The sequence below is a fragment of the Saccopteryx leptura genome, chromosome 2, assembly GCF_036850995.1.
Source record: "Saccopteryx leptura isolate mSacLep1 chromosome 2, mSacLep1_pri_phased_curated, whole genome shotgun sequence".
NCBI classification, from domain to species: Eukaryota; Metazoa; Chordata; class Mammalia; order Chiroptera; family Emballonuridae; genus Saccopteryx; species Saccopteryx leptura.
The window spans coordinates 258,867,372-258,886,997 of NC_089504.1; the positions used below are offsets into that span (position 1 = coordinate 258,867,372).

Genomic DNA, 19,626 nt, shown 5'->3' on the forward strand with positions numbered 1-19,626 from the left:
CAGTCTGGACTGTCCTGTATTTAAGGTGGGACTAACTCCTGGGATCTCTCTGCAAAACTGGCTACCACAAGTATGCGTTTGCTTGTGCACATTATCTACTTTGCTATTTTTCACCTAAAAAGAAAACAAGGTGTAAGAAATTAATCTCACGGTTAGAATAAGATGGCACAGACTCATTTACAAAAAAGATCACACAGTTTCTCCTCATTAATTTATCATTTAATATAAATGCTGACAGAAAGCAGATAAAGACCTTGTAGACACTTTCATATATTTACAAACCAAAAGGTGAATCACCTCCTTCTACTTGTTAAAATACTCCTTTTATCTGCAACTCATGGGAGCCCTAAACACTAATTAGGAGCAACATGAGGCTGAGTCAGTTTCCAAGGTAATAAAGAAATCGCATTTTGACAAAATGTGGCATCTTTGATAGAAACAACATGCACACAAATAATACAAAATTGAAAAAGATGGCCCCAATCCTCTCTAAAACCTGCAACAAGTGGAACATGTATTTATTCAGACAAACACCTTCCTACTACGTTTTTCCACCTGGCTTGATTTGTAGGTTGTTTAAAAAATTAGAACTATAAACAGATTTAAAAAGAGAGGAAAATGGTTTATTTCAAATAAGGTTCTTTTCCCTGTTCCCAAAGAACTTCCAGGAAATAGTCTTCAAACAAGATTTCAGTTTATCAAATGCTAAAGAATTATTTCACAGCTTGTGAAATTCCAACCCACTGTCTATTGATTGGTCTTCACTTTTTTTTTCTTTATAAAGTTGAAAACATGTGGAAAAAGTAAACTCTCACAAACCTCAACAATTTAAAAATTGGCTGTCATTTTAAGGCTCAACATTTTTATTTCTGAACAGGCGGTGGAGGCAGGCAGGCAGGCAAGAAAGAACAGAGGCGAGGAGAACATAGGAATGCAAGAAAACTTTAAAAAGTATTTAGTCTGGTGCTGATTTTCAGCAACAGGAGATTTAAATTCTCACTACGCAAAACTGATTTCATGAAATCATTTATAATCTGACTCAAATCTCATGGGCTCCTTTACTACCCTAGATTATCTTTGTCTCATTAAACATACCTCTGCAGGGCACAGTCACATACAATCAATACGACTGGTAAATTACACAAGTTCTATCCCAAGCAAATATGCATTTATGTTAAAAAGTTATTTAAAAAACCCCACAAAATAATAAAACAAAATAAAATCCACCCAAAAAGGTGATAATGACTGCAGAATGTCTCGGGGAGACTGGTATGAGCCTAAAAACCAAGTTGACCATACTCAGGGAGAAAGTGCAGCAGGGGTGACAGGGGGAGACCACACAGGAAGAGGAATCTCACAACTGGAAAATGTTTGAGTGGGTAAAAGGTTTGGTTTATTATCTTAGTTCACTTTTTCCACTGCTCTTGTTCTAAAAACTCATAGATTCCTCATACAGTAAGATAATGACGCCAATGAATAAAATGAAGAAAAAAATGTTTTCCCCAAGTCTCTTTCCTTCCCAGAAGGTGGGAAGAGAAACTAAGAGAAGGGGATAATGAAAATTTAGGCAACAACACACCTGTTAAAAGTAGTTCTCAGGACAGTGTATTAGTTGGACAGAGGATGTAAAAATAATAAACAAAAGCTTAAAATGACTTCAAATTAGAGGGATATTTTACAAGGTGGTTCAGATGTTATAATAAGTAATTTTTTTTTTTTTTTAAATCAGGCAAAACAAAACCAAAAAAACCCAGACAACTAGTTATCCACCCAAGTTTGTTTCCACCCTTTTCTTGACCCTTCTGTATACCACCAGGGTGGGGGAGGGGCTACCTGACAGTTTCCAGTTATAAGATGACTCTGAGTGTACAAACCTAGAATGGATGCCAAAGACTTGTGAGCTCTGTGTACTTAAACAAAACAAAACCCAACCGACCAGAAACAAGATCTCAATACAAGAAAATAAGTCACCTTACGTTGTATATAATATACTAACTCCACAGGATTTTGTTTTTCTAAATATACATTTTTGGACACAATATTGTCTTGAGGTTTAAGTTCTCTCTCTTGGGTTATTGTGCCTTATTTTCTTGTGAAAATACAGGTTACTGCTCTTAGGGATGTTCTGCTCAGGAATAAAGTTTGGGGGAATTCAGTGTTTGGCTGAAAATTCAGAGGCTCTGAAAACAAGGATTCCAGTGGTAGGTAAGTCCCTATATCACAATAGGATCTCAAAAGGCTCTTTACCCACTTTGTTCAGTGCAGTATTGAAAATCTGCCCACTGGGAACATATTAGAAGGTGTTACTTCTTCCTGGTGGTGGCAGTTTCTGATTCTTTATTAACATTGTAGCTGGTATGACATCAATTAGATTATAACATGCAAAATAGCTTTAGCAGTCAAAGAAATAAAATCTTAAAAATCAAACAAGTTGATATTTACTATAATTAACAGTGCCTTTTGACAAAAAGTTTTCTTTTTCAAGTGGCTCAGAAAAGTTGAATTAAGAATTAAAAATATATATATTAACTGAAATCTACCTACAACTCCTGGTAAGTCATTTCAGCAGGAAAATTTCATTAAGCTGAGCTAAAGCAAATATATATAAAAATCCCAGCTGTCCCCGGTGGACAGACTGTGTCCTGGCGTTACGGTACTCAATAAAATGAGAACAGCAGCAGATGCTGTTCATTCAATCTCTGGCGTCGAAAGTGACTGCTTTAGTTTAGAGCTCTTGTTTTTATCTAAAGGACAGGCAGAGTTTTCAAGGAAGAGAACACTATAACAATATAACACCAAATATAAAACAAACAAAACTGGACTCTTTTAAGGTAAAAATCTAAGTAAGCATTGCAGTTAATTTCCAGGCAGCGTATTAATTTCTCCTAAAAACTGGGCCTTCCTTTCCTTTTAATAAAATACAAATCATTACAGGTGCTTTTTATAGATAGATTTTATGTATAAAACTCTTAGTTCTTTGAAATGAACAAAAAGAAAGTGGAAGAAAGATGGTAAGACCTTTGGCCATCACCATCTGTCTACAAGTAAAAGCAACCAATTACTCTTTAGTGAGAAGAACCTGTTTCTCAGAATCTGAGTATCATCTGACAGATACAGCCCCTAGTTAATTATTTCTCTCTGGTCACATGCTCATGCATTCTTTTACCCAGTCCCATGACTTGACCATAGTGATAGGAGATTGTTCTTTAGGCACAAGTAAAGAAAAGAATATATACCAAAAACATACAAGATGGTATCATGCTATCAGGACAAAATAGTCTCAAAAAAGGGGGGGGGAAGGGACCATTTACACATAATATTGTAAAAGATCATGTTCCCTGATGAAAGAGAAACTGATGAATTTTCATTACTTTTACATTTTATAAGGCCAGCTAACTTTAACAGTTAACTTTAGATATAATCTACTTATACAGTACAATCAACTCACAAATACTTAAAGGTTTCACAATCAAAAAGGCTACTATTTCCCCTAAGCCAAAACAGAGTAAAGCACAAGTCTTTGGCTCTCCTTTAAAAAAAAAAAGTCCCCCCCACAAGAAAAACAGCAGGTTACCATCCTGACCCAGACCTTTGTTTGCCTACCAGTAGGGCAAATACCACATTTGTGCATCACTGAGTAATAACACCATTAGAAAAGGCAACTTCACAGAAGTTATTGGCTAAGCGAATTCATTTGAATGCTCTGTTTTGAGGCAGCAAACTGTCACTGTTGCGGATTGAGGAGGGCAGTGGGTAAATCAAGGGGGATTTACCAAATGGAGAAGAGCCGGAAAAATAGGGAAAAAACAATTCTTGAGCTCCAACCCCGAAGACCTAGGGAAAGTCTGATGAGGTTATATATTCAATGTAGCAAAGAAGAATCACATCAATTTTATGTTTCTTAGGCAAAAGAATAAATACATGGGAAGGAGGAGGAGAAGGGAACTCGCCACATTAATGCTGACCACATAAACTGTACACATTTTGAGCAGTTGACTATTTGTAGCTGGCATTAGAAATAGTGTCTTACCATGTGAACATCACTAGAAATTTATGCTATGACTAACTTTTGATTAGAAAAGTAACCAGGATTGGATCTTTGGCCACATTAGCCTCTGCAAATTAGCCAAGAAATGGCAGCTACTGGACTATATTGTGACAATATCAGTAAGACGAAAGAACTACACAGAAGTCAAGAAATTGAATCTCGAGATCTTAATTCTTAGTTCTTCTACACTCTGCCAGAGACCCCTGGCAAATAGTAAGTCAAAGTACTTTTATATTCACAGCTATAATAAAGTCCTGGTTTTATCTAAACACACATGAACACTGTGCTTGTTCTTTCTGCCTTAACCCTCTCAGAATCATTCACGTTCATCTTCATGTCTCAGTTTTACTTTTGAATTCACTGAAAGCAAATAGTCATCTTGAGAAGAAATTAATATTTTAATAAGTAGAAAGCATAAAAAGTGTACTTCCTATCTAACTGGTTTAATCTCTTAACTGTTTCTAAAGGCATAAAGCCACAAAAATAAATGCCTTTCACAGATTTTGATAAAAATGATGTTCAAGAAAGAGTAAAGCAGTTTTGCCAAAATGGGCTACCTCCCCTTTACAGGGGCATCACATGAAGTATATCACAACAAAAAGGAAAAAAGAACTGCAAACTCCGGAGGCTTTGCTGAATTCCTAAAACTTCATGTGAGCACTGGGAAAGTGGGAAGACAGTCCAAGCGGTAAGGAGGACAACTGAGATCAAGCAGGCAATTGTAGGTGCATGGGACAGATCACTCTTCTGCCCTTCACACAGCTACCCTTCCCAGAGTGTGGGACGAGAGGTACTAGAATTAAGCCTACAAAATTTAAGGGATCTCCCTACCCCCCAAAATAGAATATCTTAAAAAGTAAAAGAAACTATTTTAAATTGATTTAAAACTGGCTTCCCTGATTTTACTCAGAATAGGAATGCTGCATAAATTAATCCCTATTCCTGACTAGTTTGGGAAATCAAAATGGTGAAAGCAAGAATGAGTGCATTTGGAGGAAACAAGAATAACAGAAGTTATTAGGGGTTGCAATAGATACCTAATTGGAATTTTACTTTATTCAGAACTTGAACAAAGTCAGTACCCATACGTTTCCTTCTAATACCAGAATCATTTTGAGCTCCAAATTGAACCAGCTGCTTCTAAAATTTAGGAATTATCTAACACTTCCAAAGGAGAAGTAGGCTCTGCCCAACTCTGCCTACAGAAGGCTGGGGGCCAAAAATGTTGCCTTTTATGGTTATACAGAGAAATGAAAAAAAACTCTTGGGATTCTGTCAGACCTACAGAGTTTCTCTCCTTCTCCCAAAAAACAATAAACACAGAGTTGAGAGGGTTTTAAGCAAAACAAAAAAAGCAAAAAAGCAAGTGTGTTAACAAAACAGGGAAATATGGATTTCAAATGAAAAACAATTCCTTGTCTTCATTCAGTGCTTCTACCTCCCAATCAGTCCTTTTATCGCAACAGCTGCGCTCATGCGAAAAAATCCTTAAAACATACCCAATATATATACAGATATAGCTATGTATATCTGTATATATATAATATATATATATAAATTTTTATTTAAATAAAAAAGAAAGCTCGAATCCCAAGCCAATATGTGTATATCAAATCCTTGACCAGCCAGGTCTGTAGGGCATAATCAAATTCAATGTGAAATAGTATATAAACACGGTGCCTTGACTGGGCAAATTAAATAATTGCTACTCAAAAGAGTGTTCTGTTTGGACTCTCCTACTGGTAGGCAACGGCAGGACTGTACTACCCTCCCCCCTCCCCGCAATTTGTTTCAGTTAACAGTATAATGGACACAGAGCTTAGACTGAGGTTATGGCCTCAGCAGGAGTTAAGGGTTAAGAAAATAAGAAACAAGAAAAGTACAAATTCTTGCTTTTACCCAACCAAAGCAATGCAGTAACTTATTACATAACCAGTGCTTTCTGTTTTAGTAGTATAATCCAGAAAGGGAAATTTTTAAAAATTGGGCCAGCAGAGGGGGCGGGGAGGGCGACGGTATCAAACGATCCCACTGAACATGTTTCGTCGGGTCTCAGTTCAGTAGACAGACGTCGCCATCAGAACCTGTGCAGCAGAACTCAATACTAAAAATTCTTCTTTATTCTTTTCAGCATTTTTATGAGGAATCTTTTCAATATTGTAAAGTCAAGTCTATGGAAATTAATTTCTAGGTACATGGCTACCTACTTGAGCTAATGATTCTGAAAAGCGACAACTGAATCAATTCACAAATTATTTTTAAAATCCAGGCAAATCTCTCTGAGAGCCAGGGGCGCCAGTATATGGGAATTTTTTTTTTAGAATTTTGGGTTTTAATGGTAGAACAAAAGCATCCAATGAAATGATGTGGCTCTGTGCATTTTATGTTCAAATCAAGTGCTGCAGTTTTAAAACGTGGTTGGTGGGTTGCCCTGCTTTTTTAACATTCTGTGATTTCAGCCCAAGTTCAATTTGGAAAAGCACAGATCCAAATTTCCAACCATCAGCTCAATGTAGGCAATACACTAATCATGTATTTTCAGTGCTGATAAGTTACAGTTCATTCTTAAAATAATCTCCATTTCAATCTAACCAACATCCTAAGACACTGTTTCGGCTTTTTGGTGACATTAAGAGGATGGAAAGGACCCACCATGTGGAAATGAGGACTTCAAAAATGAATTAATTGTCTGGCAATCATCTGTGAAAAGTTAAAAACAGAAACAAGAAATAAAGCCCTCTAAAGAAGCACAACAAAAAGTTTTAATGACATAGGAAAACATACCTACTCATGAAGATTCTGACCCAGAGAGGAAAAGATAATCATGGCTTTCAAATAACAGCTCATGGAAAACTTGGTTTGCTGCACATTTCTAATCACTAGTCTGTTACTGTCCTTTTGTTTGTCAAGAACCACAGAATTCTCAGAAAGGCTGGTGCTTTCTGTCTCTTAATTTATGGGGGTGTGAGAATGGGAAAGGATTGCTGGGAAAGGATTGCAGGGAAAGAATTATACACTGGGTATGTAATAATACCAAAATACAAGAAAAACCTACTTCATTAAGATCATACAATTAATCAAACAGAGTGTATATATAATATCTTCTTTTTTTTTTAAAGCCCTGGATCCAAGGCGTCCAAAGTTATTAAAATAAAGTTCATTCACAGAACAAAAACAAATTTAATCTGAATTGCTTGCAGATACTGCTAATTTTCTTTTTCTTTTTCTTTTTTTTTAAATTAAAAAATGCATTAATGTGATCTATGTGCAGGGTTTGCTTTTAGTAGTGGTGTTTGTGCACATGGCCTCTGGTGCTCTTCCTGGATTGCTCTGACCACTCTCAGAGAAAGTGTAGAAGTCACCGTCCTTCCACCCCTCTGCCCACAAACCGGGGAGGAGCAGGAGATAAAAGTACGACTGGCTCGGCATGTTTCAGGGCGCAGAGCTGGGTGTGACTCCTGATCGCGAGGAGTCCTTGTTGTCTCCCCCTCCCTCGGGGTCCTCTGACAGGGTCAGAGCGCTGGTCTTGTTTGACAGGAGGCTGATGTTCTCTTGTGTCAAGGCTGATCCATTCGGCACATCACTGTTAATGTTAAAAAAACAAATGATGTATTCAGTAGAATAAAATCAACAATTCTTTCAGCAGCATGGAGACTGTATTGATGGCTTTCAAACTTTTTATTTTTTATTTTTCTGAAGTTGGAAACGGGGAGGCAGTCAGACAGACTCCTGCATGAGCCCGACCGGGATCCACCCGGCACGCCCAGCAGGGGGCGATGCTCTGCCCATCTGGGGTGTCACTCTGTTGCAACCAGAGCCATCTTCAGCGCCCAGGCCATCTTTGCTCCAATGGAGCCTTGGCTGCGGGAGGGGAAGAGAGAGACAGAGAGGAAGGAGAGGGGGAGGGGTGGAGAAGCAGATGGGCGCTTCTCCTGTGTGCCCTGGCCGGGATTCGAACCCGGGACTCCTGCACGCCAGGCCGACGCTCTACCACTGAGCCAACCGGCCAGGGCTGGCTTTCAAACTTTTATGTATAGCTCTATATCCATGCTTTCGCACAGAGCTTGGCAAACTGAAGCCAGCCAGCTGTCAGTTATTGTAAATAAAGTTTTATTGGAACACAGCCTCTGCTCATCTTTACGGCAGATTTCACACTACAATGGCAGAATTGAGAATTTTGACAGAGATTGTAAAATCTCTACTTTTAAATATTTACAATCTGGCCTTTAAGAAAAGGTGCTGACCCCTAATAAAAGAAATTGTTCTGAACCCAAAATAACGTACGAATTTGAAAGCACCAAACCCTAAGCCTGAAGGCAACATTAGAGTTATTGCTATATACTATCAGGAGGCAACTCAGGACTATGTATCAAAAATCTCAAAATATGCTCAAGAAATACTTAACGACGTACAAAGAATTAACTTCAGTATTGTTTATTGCAGCGTGGTACACCAGACCACACATACAGAAGAATTATTAGATCATATGGGACACACCAATTTAAAAACCAGGGTGACTGGCCGGTTGGCTCAGTGGTAGAGCGTCGGCCTGGCGTGCGGGGGACCCGGGTTCGATTCCTGGCCAGGGCACATAGGAGAAGTGCCCATGTGTTTCTCCACCCCCCACCCCCCCCCTCCTTCCTTTCTGTCTCTCTCTTCCCCTCCCGCAGCCAAGGCTCCATTGGAGCAAGGATGGCCCGGGCACTGGGGATGGCTCCTTGGCCTCTGCCCCAGGCGCTAGAGTGGCTCTGGTCACGGCAGAGTGACTCCCCGGAGGGGCAAAGCATCGCCCCCTGGTGGGCAAAGCGTCGCCCCTGGTGGGCGTGCCGGGTGGATCCCGGTCGGGCGCATGCAGGAGTCTGTCTGACTGTCTCTCCCCGTTTCCAGCTTCAGAAATAAACAAAAACAAAAACAAAAAACAAACAAACCAGGGTGATGAAGTGGTGGGGGGTTTGAAAGAGGCTAAATGTTCACATTGTAAAAAAAGACTGGAAAGACGTACATCAAAATGTAAATATTGGTTTCAAATAAATCAAAGCACAAGGGGAAGAAGAAAAAATAACCAGAAAATGTCTGTTAGGTCTTAACATATAAATCAACCTTGATCTAGTCTAAAAATAAGTTTTATAACTCTTCAATTTATAAAAAAAAGATTATTTTCTCAATGTATATAGAATAATGATATTTTAAAAATCACATAATATTTCTAAGGGTATTCCTGTCATGACTGGGTAATATATGACTATGAAAATGTCCCTTTCTTTACCTGAATGTCAATGTAAGGTCCTCAGCTGGAACCTTATTTTGTGGCTCCGGTTGTCCATTTTCTGCTTGTTTACTTGTATTCAATTTACTTTTCATGTCCAGAGAACACTGGTTCTCCTTTGAAAAAGAAGAAAAAAAATTCAATTAGCTTCCATTTAATAGTGCTAATGGGAGAGAGCCAAAACATAGATAATTCAAACTGATGATCCAGAAAACATTTAGTTTTGTAAAATCACTAAAGAAACAGGCAGAGTAAAAGAGAGACATACACAAAACACAACTGAGTACAACCCACTTGCTCACTACCCAAGCTGGACAATAAGGGGGTAAATGCTTTTCCTTTTACTTTTTTTTTTTATGAGACAGAGAGACAGAGAGAGGGACAAATAAGGGACAGACAGACAGGAAGGAAGAAAGATGAGAAGCATCAATTCTTCATTCCATCATCTTAGTTGTTCATTGATTGCTCTCATATGTGCTTTGATGGGGGGGACTATAGCTGAGCCAGCGACCTTTGGCTCAACCAGAGACTATGGGTCATGTCTATGATCCCATGCTCAAGCCAGTGATCCCGTGCTCAAGCTGGTGAGCCCACACCCAAGTTGGCGACCTCTGGGGTTTGAACCTGGGTCCTCTGCATCCCAGGCTGATGCTCTCTATCTATTGCACCACCGCCTGATCAGGCAGGGAGTAAATGCTTCAAGTTAACGTAGAAATATCTTGCAATAAATAATGACTTAGAAAAAAAAGACAAATATAATATCTAGCTGTAATCTACTTAAGGAAAACTGGAAAACTAGCCCATTCATTTATTTGCTCAGAAAAAATGTGAAAACTAAAAAAGGTGAAAACTACACAACAAAAAAGTCAATTATATGCAACCTAGGAGAATGGTTCAAAATTTACTGAAATGGCCTGACCAGGCGGTGGTGCAGTGGATAGAGCATCAAACTGGGATATGGAGGATCCAGGTTTGAAATTCCAAGGTCGCGGCTTGAGCGCGGGCTCATCTGGTTTGAGCAAGGGGTCACACGCTCTGCTGTAGCCCCCCAGTCAAGGCACATATGAGAAAGCAATCAATGAACAACAAAGGTGCTGCAACAAAGAATTGATGCTTCTCATCTCTCTCCCTTTCTGTTTGTCTGTCCTTATCTGCCCCTCTGTCTCTCTCTGTCCCTGTCACCAAAAAATAAAAAATAAAAATAATTTTTTACTGAAATGTTAGTGTACTATGAAGCAAACCCTAAGCATATCCATGGATACAATTCTATAGGGAAGAATGTGTAGCTGCATCACATGCATAACAAAAACCAGGTCATCAATAACTGAAGGGCTATGAAAACTAGAACACTATTTGGTAATATATCTTTCTGTAACAAGATGGTAATACCAGAATCATAAACACCACGCCCCTCCCCTGCTTCCCTAATCAGTATTTTTTTTAACTTTTTATTTATTAATTTTAGAGAGAGAGGGAAGGAAGGAAGAAGGGAGGGAGGAGGGAGGAGAGGGAGTGGGAGAGAGGGGAAGAGAGGCAGAGAAAGGAAGAAAGAGGGGAGGAACATCAATTTATTCCTGTATATGTCCTGACCTGGGATCAAACTGGCAAGCTTTGTACTTTGGGACAATGTTCTAACTAACTGAGGTATCTAGCCAGGGTAGAGGTATCTTAATATGTCTGTTTAACAGAAATTTAGGAACTTCCCAATAATGTCGTTTTCCCTAAACGATTTCTGTAATGTAAAATCCTAAGACAAAGAAGACACTCAAACCAAAAGGGAATGAGGAGAGGAATGATAAAATAGATGAAAGCCCATCTTTGAGACTTATTCTATTAATCACTCACTGGAGTGCCTTGGGGTGATGCTTCTGTAGTTCTGGACAATTCTAGAACTCCAGAGCCGGAGTTCTGTGACACAACCACAAAGAAGCTTTCCTTTCACCTTCCCTCCCTCTCTTTTCCCACCAGAACACTCACCAGGCTCAGTTCCCGGGTTCTCTTCCCGATCTCCCTCTCCACCTGGTGCAGTTCCAAGCTCAGCTGCTCACTTGAGATCATCCCAGGCCACTTTGGAGGTGGTGGTGGAGGCTGGGACTGGCCTGCCAAGGTGTTTGCCTCCCTCTGCAACACCAGCCTGTTACTAACAGCCTAGTGCACGAAGCCAAGCACATACACAACTCAACACATTTCACGCCATGCTTGGATGGCCAGGCCTATTTGAGACCACAGCCATAAGCAGCTTATCATTCAGGTATTTGCAATAAAAATGCAACTATAAGGCACTGTCTCTTTCTTTGCATATCGTTAAAAAAATAAAAATAGTGAATTTAAACTTAATAAATAGTAATTTAATCTTAGGTATAAGTTGCTCTTAGAGAAGTCAACTATAAATGTACATTCTTCCCGTTCATTTACTGAATTTTCTCTGAAGTGAATCCTGTAATTTATTTCAATGAAACCTCATTAATAGCAAGGACCTTTAACCACAGTTGAGTTAAACATGTGGCAAGCTTCCAAATGCTGCTGATATTCTTTTGGGATAGAAAATGAGGCTAGAAATTTCAAACTAAGAGAAAAAGCTACGAATTACCAGAACACCGAATTTGGTGTTTGAAGACCAAGGTTCATGTTTCAACCTCTGTGAAACTAATAAAGTTCAACCAAAAAAAAAGGGAATGGTAACAGCTGCCTAGCCTACATGTCAGGAACATTGAAGGGGTCAAATAATATGTGATAGTAACTTGTAAACTAAAAAACTATATTAATGAAGGTGCTATTATTATACAGAGACTATGTTTTTTAAAGTAAAAAATCTAAGCTTTTTAAAAAGATGTATAAATAAATGCTGGGAATTAAAGGAACTAAGAGAAATTAAAAAAAAGATATGAGAAATTAAAAATCAATCTTAAGCTACAGCACATGTTGATAAGTATCTATTGGGAACATCTAGATAACCTGTCTTCTATTCTCAGGTAAAAAAATTCTAAGTTGCCCATTATTTCAGAACTAAACAATAAATACTTAAATTCTTTGAAGAAAGAACACGTATACTAACTTTTAAGTAGACTTTCAAGTTTGTGTTCATAGTACCTCAACAGATCCTCCTTCTAAAACCTCTTTGAGCAGCCTTCACAAACCAGAATAAAAAATGACTACAGCCTGACCTGTGGTGCAGTGGATAATGCTGAGGTCGCCGGTTCAAAACCCTGGACTTGCCTGGTCAATGCACATATGGGAGTTTATGCTTCCTATTTCTCCCCCCTTCCTCTCTCTCTCTCTCCCCTCTAAAATGAATAAATTAAAAAATAAAATAAAGTAAAAAAAAAAAGGCTACAGTCTGGTACCTCTAGCCCACGTAGCTGGGTCTGTTGACTAATTTGGTGGTTTAGCTGCTGTAGTTCTAGCCGTAGCTGTTCCCTGTCGGCAGACGGAAGGGGTTTTCCATGACTGGCCACTTCTGACACAGATATTCTCTCCCTTTGGTGGGAAAGAAAGCATAGAATAAATTAAAAATTGTTTTTTTAAAAAAAATAATGAACAGAAGAACAAAATAAGAGCAGCTGAATCATTTTAAAGGTTTATAGAAGCACAAAAAAATGACTCATACCTGTCACTGAAGTGTCCCTGAGAAGGCATGTTCTGATGAGGGGAGTATGGAGAGCCTCCCCAGCCCCCGTGGGCCCCATACGGACTGTAATCTGTAAGAGAGCAGTGCACTGCAGTGTAACACAAGTCACAGACTGATCTCCAAAGGCAGCCATGGTTTGAAAGGCACAGACTAATCGTGGGCCCAGCTATCTGGAGAGAAGTCTATCAATATAGTAACAGGGCACTGATGTTTGTTTTCTCCCCAAAGAAACAGCAGTCTTTGTAATTTTTCCTTTTGTTTAAATTTTTTAAAAATAAAAATGTGTTACTTTAATAAAGAGCAATGAAGCTATTATAAAAGACAGGCAATCTCCTTATACATTTAATTTTAGTTGGTACCCACAGAATTGCCTGCGTTATAATTACCTTCCTAAGGAGACCATTCCATGGGAAAGTCTGCAAATGACTGTCTTGGGAGATTACAGAAAGCATAGTCAGTCAGTGGACAGCAGGGATAGTGCTGGGGTCAGGGGTCATGTATGTGAACCCTCCAGATGAACGCACCCCTGCGCTTCTTACCTGAAATGTTAATAGGTTTTGTGGGAGCTCCTTGAGGTGCCATCGCCTGCAGAGGGCCAGCTCCCTGATATATTGTTTTGGAAGTTCGAGAGATGGCACCAAACCGAGATACTGTTGGCCGGTCTCCGAATGGGATGAGGTCGTCATCACTGGCGTCTGCTGCTCTTCTCTGATGATCTAATCGCTGGTCTCTCACTCCTTTGCTCTCCACATTCTGATAAGAAAAATGAGAGAGCCACCCCACACTTAGATCGCTTACATAACTTCCTCTAGCTCTGTAATGAGGTTAAAAAAGAGTAAACGTCTGACAGAATTTGAACTTGCATTTAACATTCCTAGATATTCATGTCTGAGAAACACTGGTCTAGACTTCTTTCACCTGTTTAGATTTTCATTTATATCCAGGTTAGCATGACAAACATTTTTATTATTTACTGATTTAAGGAAATGAGTTTTATTCTGAAAATATTTGTTACTCTCATATAGTAACTTTCTGAAAGCCGGGTACAAAGCAACAGTTCCTGTCTATCTCTACCTTCTTACCTCATTTTGTTCTTAGAGAAGTTTTTTTTTTTTTTTTAATTTTTATTTATTCATTTTAGAGAGGAGAGGGAGGGAGGGAGAGAGAGAGAGAGAGAGAGAGAGAAGGGTGGAGGGGCTGGAAGCATCAACTCCCATATGTGCCTTGACCAGGCAAGCCCAGGGTTTTGAACTGACGAACTCAGCATTTCCAGGTCGACGCTTTATCCACTGCGCCACCACAGGTCAGGCAGAAGCTGTTCTTATGGCCTAAAAGCAGTGTGTCCTAATTCCATCACAGAAAAACAAAAGAAGAAAAACATTTTCTTCTTCCTTCTCCTCCACCCCCGTCTCCTCCCCTCTTTCCCTCTGGCATCTAACCACATTTATGCTCTAGGTATCACTTTACTCATTTACAGTGGCATTAGCATCCAAGTCTTCCTTTTTTATCACCAGCTGGACAAGTACTTGTCTACGAAAGCCAATGTAAGACCTAGGAAACCCTCTTGCAGTTAGTAAAGGCAAACAGTTTAACAGTCAAAGCATACTTTCCAACCCAGCAATAGCACTTCTAAGCATAATGCTCATGCATGTGCACAAGGAGACACAAAAATGTTCACTGTAGCACTGTACATAATAGTAAAAGATAAAAAATAGTCTAAATATCCAACAACAGGAAAATAAACAATTTATTTATTGTAGGATATCAGTTATCACACAACGGTATCAGATAAAAGCAGTTAAAATGAATGAACTGGAACTATAGGTATAAATTTGGATACATCTCAGAAATAATGCTGAGTGAAAATGCAAATTGAATATAAAATACTTATAAGGTCTATAAACATACAAAACAAAATTGTTTAGAAAGTATAAAATTATCCATGAAATGATAAACTCTCAATTCATGATGGAGGCTACCTCTAGGGGAGGAGAGGGGAAATAGGAGATTAGGAAGGTATGTACAGGAGGATTTAACTAATTTGCAAAGTTTTATTTCTTTAAAAAAAAGGAAGCAATTAAGATAAAATAGTGATATAGTTTAAGCTCAGGTATTAGATACACTGGTGTTGCATTATTTTTTACTAAGAAAACAAAATAGCATAATATTTCAGTATATGACAGCTTACTTGAGGCTGAGCAGCTTTAATTCTGACTCAAATGCTACTCTTGTTCACTAGATTCAACTTTGTTGGTTAAACTTCAGAGCTGTAAGAGTTATAATTTACTTGGACAAGAAATCCAATATCTTGATTAATTATGCAAAATAATTTAATTTCTAAACAGCTGTTGAATTAATAGCTAGTTGTACAGAAATATAATAAATGTTATTTGTCTAGGTATTAAAACAATTTTATTTACACCTGAAAAACAACGAAAGTATAGTTCAAACAGAATTCAATCGCACAGTACAGAATATGACCTGAAACTCTTAAGCAAAGCTCATTATTTGTGCCTGCACTATAACGGGGGATCATTTGTTTTATCTTGACTTGTATTAACTATGGCTTAGATATTACACCTACCATTATTTCCATACTCCCTGCTGCCACAATATCTTTGGGTTTTGCATCTTTGGTTCCAATGTAGGAGCCGATGGTGTCACATGACCAGGGAGAGTACTGGCTATAGTCATTTCCTTTGTATTTGCCAGCTGCCTTCAAGTCTTCATCGGAAAACTACAGACAGAAAAAAACAAAAGAAAATAAATAATAGGAAGTGGGTCTCTGAGTAACAAGAAAGCAGGAATTCCTTAGAACATCATATGCTAGAACAATATAATAATGATTATTTGATTTGTCACAATAGATTTTTATAGACCATAAAAAATATAAAACAAGTGAAGAATGATGTTTAGCTTTTCTACTTTGTTAGCAGAAGGTCAATAAAGAAGAGTCTCAGTGTCTTTCAAGGAATCAAGCTAGAATTTTTTTTTTTTTTTTTTGCATTTTCTTTTGCATTTTTCTGAAGCTGGAAACAGGGAGAGACAGTCAGACAGACTCCCGCATGCGCCCGACCGGGATCCACCCGGCACGCCCACCATGGGGCGAAGCTCTGCCCACCAGGGGGGATGCTCTGCCCATCCTAGGCGTCGCCATGTTGCGACCAGAGCCACTCTAGCGCCTGAGGCAGAGGCCACAGAGCCATCCCCAGTGCCCGGGCCATTCTCGCTCCAATGGAGCCTCGGCTGCGGGAGGGGAAGAGAGAGACAGAGAGGAAGGCGTGGCGGAGGGGTGGAGAAGCAAATGGGCGCTTCTCCTGAGTGCCCTGGCCAGGAATCGAACCCGGGTCCTCCGCACGCTAGGCCGACGCTCTACCGCTGAGCCAACCGGCCAGGGCCTCAAGCTAGAATTTTTGAGGTTTGATCTCTTCTTCTTCCTCATAAGATGAAGTTGACACGTAAGCAAATATGTACCAAGCTCTTGTTTTGTAAAACCCTCCCCTCAATGTTTCTTTCAGTAACATTCCAGGTAAACAAGAGCATTAAAATTATTTTCAATGTTCTATATAGTGCTTGTTCTATATCATAATGTTCTATATAGTAATAACTGATTTACTAAAATCTCTTTAACAGTAATTAATTCACATTGAAAAAATTCTCGTTCTGAGGTTGAGTCAATGAAGTAAAAAGGATAAGATGCCTAATTTTGTTTTCTCAAGAGGAGTTCTAAAATTATGTAACGACAGAACAGCTATTCCAGGTTTAATGTATTTTTACTAAAATCACAACATTCATGTTTGCATAATGCTTTGTGGTTTTCAAAGTGCTTTTATGAACTTGGGCTTCAAGCTAGCAACCTCTGGGTTTAAGCCAGTGAAACTGGAATCATGACGATGATCCTGTACTCAAGTCAGTGACCCTGTGCTCAAGCTGGCAAGCCTGCACTCAAGCTGGAAAGCTGGGGAATTTGAACTGGGAACCTCAGTATCCTGGATTGATGTTCTATCCCTTGTCCCACCACTAGTCAGGCCTATCTCTCCTATTTTTTAAATCAACTTTACCATCCTGCTACTTTCTTCATTATTTAAATAAATCTTTGGCATAACTCATTTATAAAAATAGTATGCCTGATTGGTGGTGGTGCAGTAGAGTGTCGACTTGGGATGCTGAGGTCCCAGGTTAGAAACCCTGAGGTCACTGGTTTGAACGCAAGCTCATCTGGCTTGCGTGTAGACTCACCAACTTGAGCACTGGGTTGCTGGCTTGAGCATGGGATCATAGAGATGATCTTATGGTTCTTGGCTTGAGCCCAAGGTCGCTGGCTTGAGCAAGGGGTTACTGGCTCGTCTTGAGACCCTCCCAGTAAAGGGATGTAGGAGAAGCAATCGATGGACAACTAAGGTATCGCAACTACGAGTTGATACTTCTCATCTCTCTCCTTTCCTGTCTGTCTGTCTCTCACCCTAACAACAAAATAATAATAATAATAATAATAATAAAAAAACCCCAAACAGAGTGTAATTTCATTAATTTGATAAAAAAATATTATCTACAAAAATACCTACAGCAAATATAATGGTGAAATATTAAAAGCTCCATTCACTAAAAGATTGCAAGTAAGTCAAATAAGCTATCATCCCACCTTTTTTCCATCCCTTTTATTCAACACTATTTTGGAGGACTAGCTATCACAAGATAAGAAAAAAACGGGAGAAATAAAGATTGAAAAGGAAAAGCAAAAACCAAAATGGTCCTTATTCACAGAGGAAATGACTGTGTGCATCAAAAATCCAAAAGATCTTCACTATAAACATGGGGGTGCGTTTCTCCTTCTGGAACCGTTCTATGGTGTCCTTGGGGTATATTCCTAAAAGTGGGATGGCTGGGTCAAAAGGCAGTTCGATTTTCAATTTTTTGAGGAATCTCCATACTGTTTTCCACAGTGGCTGCACCAGTCTGCATTCCCACCAGCAGTGCAGGAGGGTTCCCTTTTCTCCACATCCTCGCCAGCACTTATTCTGTGTTGTTTTGTTGATGAGTGCCATTCTAACCTGTGTGAGGTGATATCTCATTGTGTTTTTAATTTGCATTTCTCTAATGATTAGTGATGTTGAGCATTTTTTTCATATGCCTATTAGCCATCTGTATATTCTCTTTGGAGAAGTATCTATTCATTTCTTTTGCCCATTTTTTGATTGGATTGTTTGTCTTTCTGGTGTTGAGATTTACAAGTTCTTTATAAATTTTGGTTATTAACCCCTTAGCAGATGTACTGTCAAATATGGTTCCAGAAGGAGAAATGCACCCCCATGTTTATAGCAGCATTGTTCACAATAGCGAAGTTCTGGAAACAGCCCAAGTGTCCGTCAGAGGACGAGTGGATTAAAAAGCTTTGGTACATATATACTATGGAATACTACTCAGCCATAAGAAATGATGACATCGGATCATTTACAATAACATGGATGGACCTTGATAACATTATACGGAGTGAAATAAGTAAATCAGAAAAAACTAAGAACTATATGAACCCACGCATAGATGGAACGTAAAAATGAGACTTGGGGACATGGGCAAGAATGTGATGGTAACAGGGTGTGGGGTGGAGGGGTGGGGTGGAGGGGTGGGGAGGGGGTGAGGAAGGAGAGGGAGGGGGTAGGGGTAGGGTAGGGGCACAAAGAAAACCAGATAGAAGGTGACCGAGGACGATTTGACTTTGAGTGAGGGGTATGCAGCATAATCAAAGGTCAAAATAATCTGGAGATGTTTTCAAGGAACATATGTACCCTGATTTATCAATGTCACTGCATTAAAATTAATAAAAATAAGATAAAAAAAATCCAAAAGAATCCACTAATAAGCACTAAAATTAATAAGATTAGCAAATTTGCTGAATATAAAGGGAGATATACAAAAACCTATTTTGTCTATATTAATAACAGAGAGAGCCTGACCAGGCGGTGGTGCAGTAGATAGAGCATCAGACTGGGCCGTGGAGGACCCAGGTTTGAAACCCCAAGGTCGCCAGCTTGAGTGCAGGCTCATCTGGTTTGAGCAAGGCTCACCAGCTTGCCCAAGGTCACTGGTTTGAGCAAGGGGTCACTCTGTCTGCTGTAGCCCCCAGTCAAGGCACATATGAGAAAGTAGTCAATGAACTACTAAGGTGCTACAAGAAAGAACTGATGTTTCTCATCTCTCTCCCTTCCTGTCTGTGTCCCTATCTGTCTTTCTCTCTGTCTCTGCCTCTGTCACAAAATAAATAAATAAATAAATAACAAAGAAAAAAGAAAACTTCAAAAAAGGATTCTATGTAAAATACCTTAAAAAATCAGTTAAACTAGGAATAGCTTTAATGAAAGATATATAATACTGAAAACTATATGACATATGACATTATTGAGAGAAATTTAAAATTGGAGAGGAGGCCCTGGCCGGATGGCTCAGCGGTAGAGCATCAGCCTGGTGTGCAGGAGGAGTCCTGGGTTCAATTCTCAGCCAGGGGACACAGGAGAGGCACCCATCTGCTTCTCCACCCCTCGCCCTCTCCTTCCTCTTTCTCTCTTCCCCTCCCGCAGCCAAGGCTCCATTGGAGCAAAGCTGGCTCGGGCACTGAGGATGGCTCAGGCGCTAGAATGCCTCTGGTTGCAAAAGAGCAACGCTCCATATGGGCAGAGCGTCGCCCCC

At 39.4% G+C, this 19,626-nt stretch overlaps 1 protein-coding gene across 3 annotated transcripts in view; it reads right to left on the reverse strand.

Moving 5' to 3' along the window:
- Positions 1–6,792: 6,792 nt before the first annotated feature.
- Positions 6,793–19,626, reverse strand: part of RC3H1 (ring finger and CCCH-type domains 1) — an 84,620-nt gene continuing 71,786 nt past the window's right edge. For 2 of the 3 annotated variants that reach the window (XM_066371549.1, XM_066371548.1), the window contains exons 14-20: positions 15,527–15,679; positions 13,482–13,695; positions 12,922–13,012; positions 12,659–12,791; positions 11,292–11,462; positions 9,315–9,430; positions 6,793–7,631 (exon numbers count right to left, since the gene is read on the reverse strand). In XM_066371549.1, coding sequence (XP_066227646.1) covers positions 7,481–7,631; positions 9,315–9,430; positions 11,292–11,462; positions 12,659–12,791; positions 12,922–13,012; positions 13,482–13,695; positions 15,527–15,679 — 1,029 coding nt within the window. In that variant the 3' untranslated portion in view covers positions 6,793–7,480. The remainder of the gene's footprint in view (positions 7,632–9,314; positions 9,431–11,291; positions 11,463–12,658; positions 12,792–12,921; positions 13,013–13,481; positions 13,696–15,526; positions 15,680–19,626) is intronic. The other variant, XM_066371550.1, reaches the window with a different exon arrangement.